This window comes from Parus major, chromosome Z (assembly GCF_001522545.3).
Source record: "Parus major isolate Abel chromosome Z, Parus_major1.1, whole genome shotgun sequence".
Classification (NCBI taxonomy): Eukaryota; Metazoa; Chordata; class Aves; order Passeriformes; family Paridae; genus Parus; species Parus major.
Genome location: NC_031799.1, coordinates 63,132,054 through 63,151,562, shown reverse-complemented (window position 1 = coordinate 63,151,562; position 19,509 = coordinate 63,132,054). Strand labels below are relative to the sequence as shown.

The 19,509-nt window shown below is 39.9% G+C and overlaps 1 protein-coding gene across 5 annotated transcripts in view; it reads right to left on the bottom strand.

Moving 5' to 3' along the window:
* Positions 1-19,509, bottom strand: part of CEMIP2 (cell migration inducing hyaluronidase 2) — a 50,749-nt gene that overhangs the window by 29,766 nt on the left and 1,474 nt on the right. The window contains exons 1-4 of one of the 5 annotated variants that reach the window (XM_015653425.3): positions 8,130-10,903; positions 7,165-7,501; positions 2,606-2,746; positions 1,490-2,051 (exon numbers count right to left, since the gene is read on the bottom strand). In XM_015653425.3, the coding sequence (XP_015508911.1) occupies positions 1,490-2,051; positions 2,606-2,746; positions 7,165-7,489 (1,028 nt within the window). In that variant the 5' untranslated portion in view covers positions 7,490-7,501; positions 8,130-10,903. Of the gene's footprint in view, positions 1-1,489; positions 2,052-2,605; positions 2,747-4,138; positions 4,264-7,164; positions 11,813-19,509 lie in introns of those variants that run through there. The other 4 variants (XR_001525503.3, XM_015653424.3, XM_033520334.1 and 1 more) reach the window with 4 other exon arrangements.

Sequence of the window (19,509 nt, the reverse complement as noted above, 5' to 3'; positions counted from 1 at the left end):
ATCCTGACTGACACGCCAGCCTGCCTCTGCCAAAGCACAGGGAGGAAACTAACTGGAATCCAGATGTCAGGGGATAGTGAGGGATAAGAATAGAATGGAAAAACCAAATGACCAATTTCCTGGAAAACACTGGACAATACAAAGAGGTTATACAACCATCTTAATAGAAGAAGAACAGACTGACAGGCAGTTAGGAGACTGGGTATACTTTTCACTTGTATTGCTAACACAGAATCACAGAATCATTTAGGATGGAAAATATCTCTAAGATCAAACCTAGCCTTTGACTGATGGGCACCTTGTCAATTAGACCATGGTACAAAGTACAACATCCAGTCATTTCTTAAACACCTCCAGGGATGATAACTTCACCATCTCCCTGGACAGTCTGTGCCAATGCTTAATATCCCCTTCCATTAAGAAATTCCTCCTATGTTGAACTGTAAACCTCCCTGGATGTGGCTTGAGGTTATGTCCCCTTGTTCTGTCACTGGTTGCTTACAAGAAGAGGCTGACCCCCACCTGGTTTGTAGAGAGTAATAAGGTCTCTCTGAACTTCCTTTAGTTCAGGCTAAACATTCACAGCTCCCTCAGCAGCTCCTCATATGACTTACATTCTAGACTCGTCCTCAGCTCATTGCCCTTCTCTGGACATGCTCCAGCACATCAGCCTTTATTGTATTAAGGGCCCAGAACTGGACACGGGACTCAAGATGTGGCCTCACCAGTGCTAGTACAGCACTGCCCAGTCCTACTGGCCACATTATTGCTGATACTAGCCAGAACCTTCTTGACTGCCTGGGCACAATGCTTTGCGTTGCCCAGACTAGTGTGGACAACCCTCTGCAGCAGAAAGCCAAGTTCAGAACGTGCACTAAATGAACTCAACTAAATGAAGAGCAATGAAGAGCAGTGCAAGTTTCCTGCTTTAATAATCCCTGTTTTATCTCTTCTACTGTCTCACCATCCAAATCCTGACCAACTGAAAAGAATGGCCAAAATATAGAAACACCTTGTAACTGCATTTCAATCACAAAGTAATTTTACAAGTCAGGTCCTTTGAGATCTCAGTGGAGAGGTAATGTACTTTTATTTCAACAGCACAGGAGTATGAATAAGATGTTTGATACCTGGGATTAGTATTCCTTAGAAACAATGTTTTGGGTTGGAAGGAACCTTAGAGATAATTTAGTTCCATTCCTTGCTCTTCCAAAGTCATACAAATTAAAAGCTTCACCTAGAAACTGTTATCTATGTCTTAGTTGAATTTCTAGAAAGAACAGTGATAGCAAGTAATTTCAAGTAAAAAAGTCTGTCACATAGACACCAGTCTCTGCACTGTACTGCTAATTGAACACTATTACTGCAGCACTATGTACAGCACCAAGAACTCTCTGAAAACTTTATGGAATGTCAAAGCTTAACAAATCCCCACAGCAAAACTGCGTGTCATCTTTATTCAGCACAAAATGGAAAATAAATTACTTACCTGTAACTTAATCCTCTGACAAACTTACTTCCCAGAAGATTTTGAACAGTCACTCTGGTTTCTTCCAAAAGATTTTTAGCAGCTGAATCTCCCACAGCAATAGCAATAATACGACCAGGATGCCCATTTTTCAGTAAGTTCTGGAGCTTTAAGCTTTCCTCTGCAAATTCATGAGTATCAAACTTCAGCACTTCCAAAACCTCTGCTGTATCTTGATCGATCACTCTAACATTTAGTCCTCGGGAAAAATTCTTTTTAAATGTATAATGACCATAGGCCAGCCCTGAGAAATACATAGTCTTTGACAGAAGAGTCCATGATACCTTCTGGTGCCCGTGCAACTCCAGTGTTCCTTCAGGGCCCACGCCAATAAATTTTTTGCCAAATTCTGGCACATCAGCACCTTCGTTTGACTTCCCATACAAAATAATAGTTGCTTTGGATTTATAGCGGCATTTCTCTGCTCCAACATGAAGCATTCCACCATCCTTTATCAGGATAAATCGAGTTCTCAAGGTAATATTTTTAGAACCTTCTTTATCATCACCAAAAACAAGTAAACCTAAAGGAAAAGAAGTATTTCTGTATATCAAAGCAAAATTCGGAGAGACTCAAATAACCAAGCTCTGCAGTAAGAACAGAAAAAAATACAGATTTATTTTTCACACCCATGAATTAAGCTGTTATGTTCTTACATATATTTAAGAATGTTTGGGAAAGTAACTGCTACCAATTGTGATTTATCTTTCTAAGAATTAGCTGATTTATTCCAATTCTTTTTCTACCTGTTTGGTAGGATTACTAATATACAACAATTACCACTGGAGGACAAACAGATTCAGTACCACACAGGCTAATAAACAACCTTGTTTAGTAGAAACAGAAAACTACATCAATGCTGGACTGAAAAGATACTAGAGTATCACGGCAGAGAATTCATCTTTTGAATTATATACTCAACCTGGCAGCAGGCTGAAAAGTAAAAAAGCATGGGAACCGGTCAGTAAGCTGCAAGATGAAGTTTCAACATATTTTTATGCAATCATAGAAAAAAATCTGCATAAAAAATATGCAGGACACTGAAGCAAGCAAGGTATCCATTTTGCTATTTCATACCTCCATCCTGTATAACTATAGAGTGTACTGTAGCGTCTGAGTTCAGACGAAACAAATCCCCTTTTTTGATAATAACTCGTTTTTCAGGATCTTTGCCAGGGCTCCAGTTTTTAAGGCGAGGATTCTGATCAGGACAATTCTCTGCAATACAATGTGAAATCCAACTTTAAAAAAAAAAACATCATCACATCAATCAAGGTGGCATTAGAATGAACACTAGTAAGAAAAGGTCAGTCAACCACAAAGGACTCCCACATCCTTCTGTGCTTTCAATACTGCAGTCATTTTATTTTAACAGCCAAAAAGACATCTGAAAAACAGCTAAAGTCTCAGGAGTAGGAAGGCATTTTATTTTACAGAATTAAAGTACTATTGACCACACATTGTTGACCATACTTTTGAACCCAAACAGATTTTTCTTTTATTTGCTAGGTCACCTGTCAAAGATAAGTGGAATGCAGTCAGAGAGCAATCACACTGCTCACTGGAAGCCTTAGGTTAGCCTAAGTAGGCTAACATGGTTGCAAAGCATCTCACCTCCTCAAGTCTCAACTCGGTCAGAAAGGCTGATCCCTTCTTACTTTTAAGCATTTAAATTCATTCTTTCAGTGGAAGCTTGCAGGAGGGACAAGACACCCTTAACATACTTAGTATAAAACTTAACTAGCTAGAGCAGTTTCCTGGGAGATGAGAAATTTGGGTCTAGCTTAAACACCTGTATTCCTTAGAAACTCAGTTTAAGTATCAGGCTACAAACTACACAAGAGCAGAGACACACACAGTCCTTGCTGAAAGCCATGGCACTACACAGACTATAAACTGAGCTACAAGGCCAGAGAAGGAGAGGAAACAGCAAGAAGTGACAGCTTGTAGGATTTCAGAGTAAGTTACAGCAATGCAGTACTTATACCACCCACCTCTTCAGCAAATTAAGCATCTGAGTAATGTGGAAGCATAGACATACTATAAAAACTGGAAAATATATTCCTTGGATTATCTTATCAAAATTAAAAATTAATATTTAAAAATTAAATATTAAAAATATTTTTCCTATGTAAAAGACAAGAAAGAAGTTGCCAAATTCAGTGGGCCAACTGAGGTTAACAGCCAAAATAGCCTTTTCACATCTTGTGTTCTGAAGAAATACACCTACACTTCCAAAGCGCTACTTCGGATGCAAAAAGCTATCAGAAACAGTCCATCCTTGCAATATCTAAAGAAACCAAAACCAATTCACAAGTTTAATACAAGCCAGCCTTAGTTTTGCTAACAGTAATGTTCTTCCTTTAGTATTAACTCTCCTTAATTCAAATCCCTCACAACTCAGGAAAGCTACATAAACCAAGATTTGACTACCAGTGGGGAAAAATTAGCAAACTGCAAAGGGCAGAAGGCATATAAGCATTATGAAAATAAAAACAAAATAAAATCTTTTGGGAGGATCCTACAAAGACAGCTTTCAGAAAATGTAATTCAATATGAAGGAAAGCCAAAACGCAAGAACTACAATCAGCAAGACTGCTGAGCACTCACCAGATAAAGGCAAGTCTACTGCCTGACTCATGCAGAGTCCCTAATCCCTTTTCCCCAGACACCACACACACAAGCACTGTGAAGAAACACTTATTTCCTGGCTGGTAGCAAAGGGCAGTGTGAGGAAACCATGAGTCAGCAACCTGATGACTTCTGCTTACTGTGATTCACGGAAGAGCAGATCTAGTGACCATATAATTTTCTATTGAATCAGAAAGAAAACGTATAAAACAGCAACTAAAAAAATCTGTAATTTTAAAATCTATTGTACATTACAATTCAGCAAGAAAGCCATCAGAATCAGAAACAGGCACTCCTGTAATGCAAACATGCTTTTGGGGCACAGCGGGTCAACTTTTTGGCAAGCAGATTAGATCTGTTTAACAAAAGTATTTTGAAATTCTCCCTTAGCAGTTGTGGTGGGCTGCATGAAAACATCAAATATTTAGAATTTCACCGTATGTTATCTCCAAATTTACCAAGTATATTTTATATAACAGTTACTGCCTTTAAAGTTTATTTAAATAAAAACTTAAGTACAGACCAGAAACCGTTAAGTAGTGATGACCTTGCCAAATTTAGGCACTCATGTTGAAAATTTTTCAAGTCAAGCCTCTGCTTCAAAACATTTCTGTAAAAAATGGGTCAGCATTCTTTCAGGTTTAATGGCTTCTATTAGAGCTGGGGGGGAGAAGTAAAATTTCTGCAAGTGGTGGAGGAAAAGTACACCATCCCACCCCTAGGAAAGCATCTTGACCCCAAAAAACACCCCAGTGCTAGAACCTTTCATAGAGCAAGCACATGAAATTTGACAGGAGAAAAAGACAGGCAGGGAACAGTTTTCAAGGTACAACTAAATAGTTACTTTCTACTTGTTTAGACATCATGTCTGGAACTTTTAAGGACTCTGGGAAAAAAATTATCAGTGTTATATTATGCTCAGCAGAAGTTTATCAGACTTTGGCAGCTAAATTTTCTGAGGATCCTGTTTACCCTGGGCAAGGTCCAGCTGAGAGCTGCAAGAGCAAAGAACTTTTCCATCTCCCTAGGTTGTCATTCTGACCCCACATCAGACGCCCAGGGAAATGGGGAAGGAAATTGCATTTCCATTGCTGTCCCTGATCTCCAGTGTTCAGGACTGCTTAGATGAGTCAGGAGTAGATGTCAGGAATACAGATGCAAGGAGGAAAAAGAAACCAGCTGAAAAGCAGGAACAGAAATGCTGACAAACAGCATTTTCCTTTTGGAGAAAGCATGGTAGAGGTTTAGAATTCATGTGCATTTACTACCAAGTGTTAGATTCCTTCCATTGCCTTTTAAACAGCTATTAAAAGTTCTGACAATATGGATTTCCAACTAGCCTTGAAGAAAAGCACACCTAACTGGAACTGCTGTTGTTTGCTGCAGTACCAGATGTGCTCGGGTCAGAGCTATTATGCACCTGTTAATGCACATTAACATTTCAGCCTACTGGGGACCTTTGGGGAGTTTCTGCAACAGCCATACTGCAAGATTAAAACATCAGCCAGGCTTTCCCTAGTGCCTCTAGGAGTTTCTCTTGTTTCAAGGTTTCACAGTACCATAGAATAAAAACAGCTGGAAGGGACCACAGTGGGTCATCTGGTCCAGCCTCCCTGCTTAAGCAGGGTCATCCCAGAGCACATTGCATGGAATTGTATCCAGACAGTTGTGGAGTAACACCAGTGAGGAATACTCCACAGCCTCTCTGGGCAATCTGTTCCAGTGCACGGCCACTCACCCAGTAAAGTTCATCCTCATATTAAGGTGGAGCTTATTAACTCTTGTCTTATTGCACAACAGAACCAAGAGCCTGGCTGCACTCCAAAGTATTTCAGAATGTTAACTGGGTAAGTCACCCTCCAGTATCCTCTGGATTTGTCTATAAGAAAAGTACTTACAGCATATGTACCCGTTACCAGCAATCTGTATCACAGCAAAGGAATAATCTTTCATTTTCCCAGGTTTTTTTTCCTTCATAATTATTAGGAAAGCTCAGTAACTTCATCCAAGGAGGTATCTCAGCAAGCCACCACCAAGAGCACTTCAGCTGTATATTTGCATTTATTTTGTACTGTCATCTGAAATCTTCAGTTGGTTACCTGATTTGTTCAGCCTGTGTTGCACTGACTTTGGAAGCAGCATCCTTTGAATGACTATGTCAAAAGCCACTGAGAAGTCTGTCATTACAGTAGCCAATAGTTTCAATTCAAAATCCTGTTTAGCTTTTAGAAACCTGACAACTGCCTTAAAAACAGCCAAAAACTCTAAACTCACCAAAACAACCCACACTCCAAATTGTACTACCAATATTTAACAACTGCATCTCATAGCATTCTCTATGAGTGACTGGCTAGAGGGATGTACACTTTGTAATCACATTACTTTTGATGCTTTATAATTACTGACACATTTCAGAGATTTTCCAAATTCCAAAAAAGTTGCCCAGTTTTCTAAAATGAGGTGAACACAAAAAATCAGGGCTAACAGTTAAAAAAAGGTCCCTGCCTAATTTGCATATAAACAAAACAAACACTACTGTTTGTTTTTAAACAATATTGTATTTATTGTATTTTAAAAAACTATTAGCATAGGTTCTCAAAGATTTTAAAATTATTTTACTGTAACATTTTTATACCATCTTCCTCAGTTACCACTGAAACAGGTAGGATTTAGTTTTGTCTACAATTTGTGAACCTATGAGTTCACCGGTTGTGCAGATAAAAATAATTATGCTATTAAAGCATTCATGCCTCTTTCGCCCCTCAACAATAGTCTTTATTTACTGCTATGCCTTTCTGTTTCATGTAAGTAAATCAATCCATACGTAATAAAAACAATACTGATAACAAAAACAGGAGCTGATCTTTTCCCCCAGTCTCTGCCTCCTTCATTGTATGAATCACAGGGAATGTCCTATTAACTTTCAACATTAATCCTGATGCTGAATTACTGAGTTATGTTCACAGGTAGCATAACTTCTAGGATGATTTTCTTAATGAACTTACCATCTGGAGCATATTTTGAAGCTATTCCCAAAAAAATCCCCAGTGCAACAAAAAGTGAAAGGCTAGAAATGGCAGAGCAAATAAGAGTATTTTTATGCCTGTTGGCTTCTGCCTGTCGGCGGTGCTGCTCCACTGGTAAGGACGGGAGTCTTGTCTGGGCTTCTTGTCTTGCCGAGGTAAATTCTGCTGCAGCATGGCTCTGCGAAGGTGGCGGGGGACGGAGAGGGGCAATTCTCCCCAGGACATACCCCGAAGACCTGTGACTGCTCCCGTTCTGAGGATGGAGGAATGCAGGGGAGCTCCCCCTGGTATCAGTGCCTTGCATGTTATAAAGTCACTGGAACACACACACACACACAGGGGGAAAAAATAAGAGACAGGCTTTCAGAATACAGAACAAAATACATAAAACAAAACAAAAAAAGAAACAACAACAAACGGCAATTTTAAGCCACGCGTGTCAAGAACTGCCACTGAAGCTGTGACTATTTACAAAGTATCTGTTACTCAGTTGCTACTGGTCACTTGCCATGGTATAACTGCATGGAACAATAGCACATGTGTCTTCGACAAAATTTAACTCAAAAACATGTGGTGTGGGAACCCAGTACGGCCCAGACCATTTCTTCATAATTCCAGTGGGTATTTTTCAGAGTATTTTCACAGTTAACTTGTATTATGAGATTAAGAAATCTGAACAATGAGACAGCAAAGCAACCTTTGCTTCCCCACAGTTATGCAAAGAATGTCTAAATGTATTTTTTCTGTACAGAAGCTGAACAAACTCCTCACTTTCCCTTATGGAAAAGAAGCTGAAAAAGATAAGCCTGTCTTCTACACTGGAAGCCCTAAAACCTGTTTAAATTAAAATACCAAATACTATTTTATTTCTAGTTACGCTGATGCAACTTAGGCAACACTTTTAATAAGCTGAGGTGTACAGAGGCAGCAAACTCTTAACTTACTCATAGCAATTGCTAGTAGAGGTGCATCAGGAATGGTTCAGTAACAAAGTCACCTGCATCTTACTTATCAAACCTTGTGATTTTTCTCTGCTGGCATGCCTGGATTTGGACACAAAGCCTGGAAGCAACATGACTCCAGATCTCTGTACCTATTGCCCAGAAATGAGTGCTGTTATTATTTCAGTTACTAGTATTGTTTCTGTCTTTCTTCTGAAGCACACCAAGAGGAAAGCACACCAGTGTCATCACTGCCTGGCCCATCCTCAGCAGCAGTTCTAACTCATCACACTTGTCTAGTTTAAGAGACAAACCTGCATTTGACTGTTTTCTCTGGTTTTCCAGTCAGCAGTGTTGTATGGAGTGTTCACAAAGCTGGCATAATATTTTTCCCTCATTACAAGTAATATTTCTTGTAGATGAAATCTTTTCAGAAGGATGCTCAGAAGTTTGAGTTAACTGAAACCGAACTTTTGAAACAAAATCCTGAAGGGGAATTAGGCATAAGTCATGTGCATTAAATAGGAAAAATAAAAACTACTAATAATGGAAGAGTATAAAGGTCCTCTTTCTGTTCTATTAACAAAGGGAAGTCTGAGCCATACTCTGATGTGTCAGGCACGCTGATGAAGGAGAAATGTGACAACTGTAATCTTATTCTGAGAAGCAGCAAAGGAGCCTTTTGTCCCACATGCTGCAAAATCTGATACTTCACTGTTTCAAGGAAAAAGAGCTGTTACTATTGAACAGGATGGATTACCCTTTCATGGGAGAGACAATGCATCTCCAGATGTATGCACAATGACAATGAAGGCACTGAAACATTAACTGGAGTTAAGCTATCCCAGAGTGCAAAAATTATTCCAAGTCCTCCAGAAGTGCTTCTTGCACCTGTTCATTATAACAAATTAATTTTCAGCATTCTCCTTTCTGTTCTTTGACAAACCTAATCCTAGGCTCTCAAACTTAACTGCCCAATCTGTTATGTGCAGTGGAACAGTTTGCTTTAACCTCATGTGCTTTTACACTCAACTTACCATCACTCAGCAGTGAGAGTAATTTCTGTGTTTTAGATGTGGTATTAAAAGCTGGATAGAGGTGGAGCTTTTCATCTGATTCAAAAACAGTATTTATGACTAGCTTCTTAATTATCTGATCCAGGATTGAGGTTTTGGTGGGGTTTTTTTTAGTTTTTTGTTTGGTTGTTGGTTTTTGTTTTTTATGGTTTGAAACCCCAACTCCTTAAACTTGGTTAATTTTTCAGTTAGGACATTTTTCTGTTACACTGAAGAAATTACTACAGTGTTCATTATAGTGTGATATCAACAGTTAAAAAGTTTTTCAACTACTCAGCTGTATCAACTGAATCCAGATTGGCTATGCAAGACTTGAAATAGTTTTACAAAATAATTTTCCCACAATTCTTCCCACTAAGGCCTTCTAAAGTACTGCCAGACCTCTAAAGAAATAATTTCAAAAACCCCAGAAAACATTCATTACAGCAGCCATTGGAAACACTTGTGTCATATTTCAAGCATATCCTGTGTTGTAGAAAGCTTTCTGCTTTGTTTGCAAACCTCATCTTGGCAATCATAAAAGGTTTTCAACTATCCCACTCAAGTGAAAACACAGCTTACCCCAAGGATGGGTGGGAAAGAGACAGCAGAATTGCTGTCTTACTCCTTACAAAATAAAAATAATTAAATTAAGCCAATAAGGAGATACTCAGCACATTCTAAAGACTCACCATATAGTTTTTCTATTACAACAAGGAGTAATCATTGCAATACTTCCTTCCCTCTTCATGTGTTATTTGAAATTCTCTAGCTGAAAAAGGATCTCTTCTATCCTGGAGAGCAGCTACCAGCTTTTTTGAAGGACAGACTGATAATCTGATTCAAATTATTGGTTTATTTCCACTCTGTGGAAGCCTTTAGAGAGAACCACACATAAGCATGTATAATAACTGCATGTAGCCAGTTTTGCCCCAGAAAATGCAATAATTTGGCTGCACGAAAAGGGTTTGTATGCCATAAATACAGCATGAATTTTACTCTGCAAATGCATTTACAGAGTAAAATGCAGGACAAAATACCAAAACTGTTGAACCACTTTTGCTTGGAAGTTCCTATGCACCTGAATTTTCCCCCATTTCCCTTTGACCTGTACCTATGCTGAGGTCTCCTAAAGGAGATCATGATCTAGGCATATCTTCCTGATGGCCAGTCCCAGAAAAGAACACCTCCTACTTTTGCAATTATACTGTGGTAGACAGCATGGTGCAATATTTTGCTTCGCAGCTTGCTTCAGAGTGCTTTTAGTAACAGTCAAGTTCTCACACGACATACACCAATTACCTACCTTTTATAAAGAGCTCTATCTGTACAAATGTGTTATTTGTCATGCCATTTACAAATGCCGCTGTCTCACTATTCCCAAATTTTTTGCACGTCAGCTTTCAACAGACTATTATGCAAGATTTTAAATCCATTATTCAAGACAGCTTTTAGTCAGAGCCATACTGCATGTGCTTCCAGCCCACCAGTAAGAGGGAAGCTTCCAATGCACAGACTCAGCTGGAGTGTCTCAGATGCTTCAGCCCACGATGTATCTGGAGTATCTCAGATATTTCATTGCCACCCATCTGCTGGATGACTGCACTATTTGCATATCGTTCTTTTGCTAGAGTAGCACAGCTCCACACAATCTAGGTTGCTGCTCATGCACCCCTTCCTACAGCATGAGCAAGAAAACAAGTACTTCTCATACTGGTCACATCAGCCAACACAGCTTAAACCACCCTAAATTATTTTTTTTTTAAAAAAAAAGAAAATTAAAATATTTATTTTGCACAGCTTCCAAGTGAAAACAGTGAATACCTGCAAGCCTGGATATGTCTACAGAACTACTGAGCAAACAGATGTGGACAGCAAACCCCAGCAGGCAGACAGCAGTGAGCCGCCGAACAGGCTGCAACATCTCCCGTCTCCTCAAGTATTCCTTCACCGCTTTTAACTTGTGCCACTACCACACTCTCATACAAGCCCACATTGTTCCACACGGTCAGAAACTGGAAACATGCACTGTACAACCCAGGGATAACATATGAACCTCCTGAGACACGACTCTGTGCTCGGAAGCAAGCAGCATGCTTATCCGTTACTCATTTTGGGGCTGGTTTCCTGGAAAGAAATTGGCTTATTTTACCAGATAATTCAGAACATCACATGACACCACCCAAAAAGTGAGAAAAATATCAAGATATTTTACACTTCTGTGTTATCAAATGCTAAGTGCAATAAAACATGCCAAACATGCTAAAAACCTCCCACACCTGTATCATCTGAAAACGTTGTAAAGAAAGTTTGCTTACTTAGAGTGCAAAGAAATTAATGTTTTTCTTTAAGCATATTTTAAGGATCACAGGCCTTAAAAATAAAAGAGAAACCAGAAGAAATGACACGCTTCCGTTGATCTGGGCCATCAAACACCACCAGCCCCAGTGCTGACCTATTACCACACTGTCTAGTCTCAGAGAATATAATTCCCACTAAGGAAAAGACTGGAGAAAAACAACATACGCAAAAAAATATTTCCCCATGCAACACAGCAGTAAATTTGCAATGACACTAAGCTGGGAGCAATGTGTCGATCTGTTGAAAGGGACAAGCGCTCTGCAGAGAGACCTGGAATGGTTGGATGGATGGGCAGAGTCCAGTGGGATGAAGTTTAATAGGTCCAAGTGCTGGGTCCTGCATTTTGGCCACAACAACCCCCTGCAGCGCTACAGGCTGGGGATGGTGGGGCTGGACACAGGCAGAAAGGGACCTGGGGGTGCTGATGACAGCAGCTGGACACAAGCCAGCAGTGTGCCCTGGTGGCCAAGAAGGCCAATGGCCCCTGGCCTGTATCAGGAATGGTGTGGCCAGCAGGAGCAGGGAGATCATTCTCCCCCTGTACTGGGCACTGGTGAGGCCACACCTGCAGTGCTGTGTCCAGTTCTGGGCCCTCAGTTTGGGAAGGATGTGAGACGCTTGAGTGTGTCCAGAGGAGGCAACGAGTCTGGTGAGGGGTTTGGAACACAAACCCTGTGAGGAACGGCTGAGGTTGTTTAGCCTGGAGAAAAGGAGACTCAGAGGTGACCTCATCACTCTCTACAGCTCCCTGAAAGGAGGCTGTGATCAGGTGGGGGTTGGTCTCTTTCTCCAGACAACAGCTGACCAGAGGACATGAGAACCAGAGGACACAGCCTTAAACTGTGCCAAGGGAAATATAGGTTGGATATTAGGAAAAAGTTTTCCACAGAAAGGGTGATAAAGTACCGGAACTGTCTGCCTGAGGAAGTGGTGGAGTCACCAACCCTGGATGTGTTTGAGAAAAGATTGGATGTGGCACTTGATGCCATGATCTAGTTGAGGGCATGGGTGGGACTCGATGATCTTGAACGTCTCTTCCAACCCAGCAATTCTTACCACAAAAGTTTTAATTGCTTTCCTGGTAGAGGAACTTGTCTGGTATAAACCAAAGGGCAGTGAGAAACCAACGAAAGGGACAAGAACTCAGTATTAAAAAGCTCCTAAGTAGAAACAATTACTGAACAGAATGTGATGTCAGGCAAGCTTCTAAAGCATGACATGCACACCTTTACAGACCTTCAAGCTGGTCAACTACAACAGAAATAAAAATTTCAATGCTTCAAGTGCCTTGGAAGTCTCCAGTTCAACAAATCTCAACGTCGCCAGTAAGAACAATTCCAAACAGGGTGCCCACATGCTTTCCTTTCTGGTCCCACATCCTCTCCTCCTGCCTCATTCTGAAATTACCTATTCACTAAGACAACAGACAGCATATTGGAAGCAACCTACTTTTCCACCCATGTACAAGAGCTGGAAGGAATATGTGCACAGTAAGATGCACTGCTACAGTTAAGTAACTGTTGGAAATCACATATTTAGAACATGGAATATTTAGAACAGCCTGAACAATCTCAGCTGAGTTACACAAAAAAAAAAAAAAACAACTAAAAAAACCCTGTAAAAACTCTACCGTCATCTAGACATATATATGCTGTTTTCTGAATGCTTCCACCAAGTTTTCTCCCATGCTCAGTACTTTCAGAAGAAAATCAGAGCAAAAATCAGCAAGAAACAAAGAATGGTAAAAGTTACAAAACTTTTAAGATAGGCTCTATTGCACTAGATTTTCTGAGTTTCCTGTGCAGCAACTAATAATTTTTAGTAAATTTCTTGGCACATAGAAAACACATAAAATTGCATGATACACAACCAATGGAAACCACCTGAGCCAAGGTTCGTATGTCTTAAACCAAATCTTTCAAACCACAGAACCACTTCAGTGCCACACATCAAGAGACAGAAGTGAAAGCATGCATTATATTTACAGTGTAAGAGAAGACCTTTAGATAGAAATAATCTTCATCAGCTGGTCTAATGAAATCCTTGAGAACATAAGCCTCTTTCCGGAAGAAATTTCAAATTTATATTTTAAAACTTCTATGCCTACAAACAAGTAGGGAAAGTTGGATTACATATGTTTAGGTGATACGCAAAACAATTAAGCTATTATCTACGGATTAGAAAGGATGATGAGGTGAGGGGGAGAGGATAGTGAGAAGATTGCATTCCAAGGGAAAGAGGTAAATAGACACTGGAATAGAATTTGTTTGTGAGAATAAATATGAAATTATGGTCAAGTAAAACCACGCTAGTGTCCATGGCAGACAGCACACACGAGAGCCATGAATTTCATTTCTACCCTCTTGTGCAGGTGTTTGGCAGATCACCATTAAGGATGAGACAAAAACCAGAGGGTATTTGTACATGATAAATGGTTCCCTGCTCCAATGACAAATGGGCTTTTGACCTTCACATACAGTTTGTGTGAACAAGCTCTGCAGCACTCACCTGGTTTCACTTACAGAGCAGTTGATGAAGCAGACGAAGTATCTGATCTTGCAGAAAGTTTATGTACAAAATTTAAGGATTTCTGTAGCACTGTAAAGATGCATCTTACTGCAGAAACTACAGGGACAAGTTTTTTCCAGTTTCTAGACACCAAACATCATCCTATAAGCTTTCAAGAATTCTAAATTGACCAGATGACACTGCTAAAAGGGTAAAATGGTATGTGACATTTCCAGTGAATTCTATTTTCCTGTCCTTTGTTTCTTTTTGACACAGTTTATCTTTATAAATTACTTATAAACTAGGGAGGTCTATTCTGTTTTACATTCGCTGTTTAAAAAACAGCATATTCCGGTGGAGGAAAACATGTAGAAACAAGTGAATTACTGACAACTTAAATACAGCACATCCAAGAGCACACCAGGAAATATGGCATGTGCTGAAACAAGCAAAATGAATGGAATAATTTTTACTGCTAACTTTCAGAAATTAAATGTTTAATAATTTGCAAAAGAGATCAAGAGTGGAAACTTGCATTTTAGTCACCCATTTGCCATGAGCTTGCTGCATGAGTCACAGATTATTTGGGCCCCAAGCCTGTAACATGAGAAAAAGAAGTGGTCACTAGCCTCACAGGGACATTGTGAGAGTTAGTTTAGAGAACGCCTTGGCCTCAGCTCAGTGATGCATTTGAGTACAAGCCTACTTTTAAGTAAATAAATAGCTACACTTAAGTCAACAACTTTCACACGAAAGTGATGGATTTGCCATATTCACCTTAGGGAACCTGAATATGATGGTAGGGAAAAATCCAAATTAAAAAAAAAAAATAGGGAAAAGCATTTAAACTACTTCTCATACGGACAATAAGAAGTAGTGTACAGATATCTTCAGTCTCTAGAAAAACAAAAATCCTAACCAAACAGTTGCAGCCTAGGACTTCAAGGCAGAAAATTTTCTGTGTAATGGTAATACACTTCAGAGAGGTAAAGTTGAGTTCTGGTACTACCTTGAATCACTGGGCCTACAGTGCTCCTCCAAAGAGAGAGATAATAAGATTAGGTATCTATTATTAAATTCGAAAAGCTCTTATAAATAGATTATAAGCATATAGGAAAATACAGAAAATATAACAGGCAGTAGGGAAAAGAGTCAGATCTGATATTTAGCTTTCGTAAATTGATATATGCAAAAATACTCCTGAGTGTACACATATAATCTCTTAATCATCAAAGGGTTGTCATGTTTAAGTTATATTTAAAACATGAATCAGTGTAATGACACACTCTCTTCTATATCAGCATGTGAATTTCTTTTTTTCTTAGGCAAAGCTGTTAAGTTTTTAGAATTTTTTTCTCTAGTCCAACTCAAGCTTCAGAAAATATGTTACCCCTTTTTCTGCATATTTGAAGGACTGTCTCTGCAGATTTTAACTGTGCATCAACCACAAAAAAATATGCTCCTTGAAAAACTGAATTGTTGTAGCTGCATACCCGCATTCTTTTGTCTTGCCCTTGTATGAGCCAAGTTAAATGAGTCTGCATTAAAAAACAATTAAGAGCTGCAAATCACATCCAGTCACATCCAGTGAGAACACAGCTGTGACATCAGCACCTCTTAGCTCTTTGAACCCTCAAAGGACTCTTCATATTGGTGATGAATGACTAAGAGAGAGGCTATATGACACAGGTCCATAGAGTCAGAAGTAGCTGGTAGAATGCAAACAATATTTTATGCCTCTTCCAAGGAGTAAAAAAAAAAAGCTGACACAGAAGTGTATTAACCTGACTCAATACTGTATGCTTCAGACTTCAAGAATTCACGTAGGTTCAGAAAGCAACAAGGTTGCAGAAGAGAAGTGAGTAGGGGACTATTGGATCAGTAACACTACCCCGAGTTTAGGAAGTCCTTGAAACACAAGCTGGAAGCAGTAGCATAACAATGTAGCTTCACCAGATAACTATTATTCACCACTGTCAGACATTGGGTAATTGCCTGGATGGACACCTTGCCTGATGTGATGTGGTCACTCTTCTACTGCGTATTAAGACCTCATTTAACTGTTTTTCACCTTCACTTTTCCAAAATCATCTCTTTCCTCTAAGGACCAAATCCCCCCCAACTCCGCCACTGCAATTCTCTGCTGAGATCAGCAGCACAAAATACACCTTAACCTGATTAACATGCCCAACTGATACGTGGTAGCTGAAACACTGTACCGTTTTCATTTTGCTGTAGGAACAGTGGCAATCTAGCAGAAGGGCACAGCACACACCAGTAATGCATGAGGGCACAAAGCCTTGTGAAAAGAGTTTCTACTGATGAGCTAATGAAGAATAACTTGACTGTATATCTGAATGCAAACAGTTCTAAGTATCATGGTTCAAGTATCAAGTACCATGGTTCTAAGTATCTCAATTACAGACCCACATGAGTGTGTTTTAGGTGAAAAAGGAACAGTGTCTATGATATCTTTGTACAATTTTGTAAAAAAAATAAAAAATAAAAAAAAAAATTCTATAATTCTCCTTTTATAAAAAACACAAACAGCATATTTGGGATATCTCAAAACTGCAAAATCTCAAACAGCAAAACAAAGCCCTGTAATCCACCATTAAGTATGCATTCTGCTGAGGTGGTGGGTACACTCATATTCTGGCTTACTACAGTGAATTCCATTCTAGGAAACTCCAGGAACTCTGCACCCTACTGCCAAGTACTGCAACATCCTGCCAGGTATAGCTAGTCATCTTGAATGACTGCACCACTCTTTTTCACATGTTCTTCTTAATCCCATGTGCCAAAAAGATAGAAGAGCTACTAGCACATATCCTTCCATTAACCTACTTCACAACAAAGCAATAAAATCAGTTACAAGTTCTAAAGTATGCGTCCTCTAATGCCTTCAGTATTTTCTTTCCATATTGGCAAATGCATCATTTTTCTCCCTCACATCTTTGCTCAACTTTCCTACCCCTTTTCCACTTTCTTTCTCAGTATTACTATTCCAGGAAAATATTTCTGTAGATTTCTACACCCACATCTACAAATAATTCCCATTTGTCTTGGCAAAAATACCTCTATTAAAGCAATACTGAAGTCCCTTTTGGTAAAAATAAGCTGTGAAAGTATCAAGCCTAATCACAATTTGAGTCTAAACAAAAAACTGCAATTTACAACACAGACTTGAATCATGTTTTGATGCATACCATAGGTGATTCTACGGAACAGCCTTATGAATGCAAAGCATGAACCTTACTGAAAGACTTCAGATTATACTCCTATGATTTAATTTTTTAATAAACAGAAAGCGAAATTTATAGGTGACAATTTTCCCAGTAATTTCTGTCCAAAGTTTTTAGATCACTGTGTGGTGCAAACACACAGATGGTGAAGAACTGTGGGACAAGCTTCCTTGAGGCTGTGCACGATGGGGCCCATCAGCCCAGGAGCTCCTTCAGAGTGGGGCAGAGCTAGCAGAGCTGCGTCCTTACAGCGGTGGAGGCTGCAGCATCAGCCTCCAGCAGACAACGGGGACCAGGTTCCCTCTCCTCCCTGGTTCCCCCCAGCTCTGGTGCAAGACACAATCAAGAGGAGATGGAGCTCCAATCCTAGCACGGAGAGTAGTCAGAGCCTTCCCACAGGTAAAGAAGCAAACAGCTCCCCTCCTATTCAACAGGTAAGATAAACAAAATTGAGTCAGTGCTCATTTTCTGCAAACAAGACTCCCACAGCAAGAAGCTGAACTGACTTCCCTCAAAACACACAAAAACAGTTGTCTTTTGTGTGCGAAACATATTTAAGCATGTTTAATAAAACATGCTAAAACTGTTTAATAAAACGTTTCTGAAACACACTGGACATATAATAAAGGAAGTTAATGACTGTGCTTTATATTTAAGGCACATTAACAGTTATCCATAATTAAAAAACATTTCTAGACCTGACTGTCCCAAGGGATGCAGACATTTCTTTGCAGCCTTGGTGGTATGTTGTTTTGAAGTATTTAAATAAGACTGAAAAACACCTGTCCCACTGCACCCTGTCTTTACTTAAGGAAATAAAACCTCCTAACTTCCTTTGAAGTACAAGCTACTCAAATATGTATCAACTCCAATTAAAAAAAAAAAATAAAGCTGCAAAATAACCAAGGTAGTCCCACAGCTTGTCTTCTACCTATTTTTATATTCATGCCTTAGAGGAAAAACAACATTTTTTTGGTCCTCTGGTTTGTCAACTTGGAAGAAAAGTGAACTGTAGCACTAAAAGGTAACTTCCAGTCACAGGAACAGTAACAGCTAGGAAACCTTTAGTGCATTTTATAGGGCCTTCTGAAAACAATGGCTTTTACACACAGGGACCACTATCTTCTACTAGTCAGTGTCTCTTAACTAGCAACAAGCAGACAAACTGGCTGAAAGCTTCCAGGCAATCCTCAACACCACTTCCCCCAGAAAATACATCTGGGGCTAATGTGTCAATATTTGTCATTAAAAAAACCCACAGTGTGCCACTGGAAAACATCTAACCCCATCTCAAAACAGCACACATCACAGCTCCTGCTGAGATCATACTCTGAACTCCAGAAGACACTCTCATTTTAGCATGGACCTCACAAGACATCTTGTCTTTGTCCTCCTCCCTCCTTTCTTCTTCCCGAATCCCTTTGTATTTGGGGGCACTGCTTGTGCTTTACATAAAATTTATTTTCCTGGCCTCTTTGCCAAGCTCAGGTCCCCGGCACACAGTCTGCTGAATGCTATATTAGCAGAGAGAATGCAGGAGGAGCAGGCCAACAAGCTTGCTTTGGCAGAAGACTTCATATTTGTGCAGGCAGTGTGCAGGTTCCATGCATACAAAGCACCTCGAAGAGCTGTAGATTCCTAAGAACAAAGATGAACCTCCCTCCTCCTTACTGCTACCCATGGGTGATTTCACATCAGTAGCTAAGCTGCTGAAAATCTTTTTTCTGTGATTCAAGAAAACAGAATAATGACACACAAAAATACAAAGTACTACTTTATCCACCCTATCACACTGTCTCTGTCAACCCACAGCTGATATTTTGTTTTTGGAACTACTCAGAAATATAAAGTCTCTTCCCTTTTAAGGAAACCGTGTCACTAAATACACATGTAAAATACAAACAAGGGTAGTATCTTCAGCACACAGCCCTCATCTAAGCTGTGATGTAGCACAAATGCAGCATTAATCGCTGCACACCCTCTTTTCTTAGAGGGGCTGCGCTAATGTACAACTCTCATTGCTTCTTCACGTGCCTCTAGGCAAGTAAAGCAGCTGTTGGATATCAATCACCAGGACGGCATGCCACGACAGCCCGAGCACTTGGGGATGCCTATGACAAACCAGCGCAGCCACGCTGCGATGGGGACCTGAGCCCGGTCGCTCTCCACCGCGATGCCGGCAGCACTGGACCGGGCGCGCCAACAAAGCCGCGG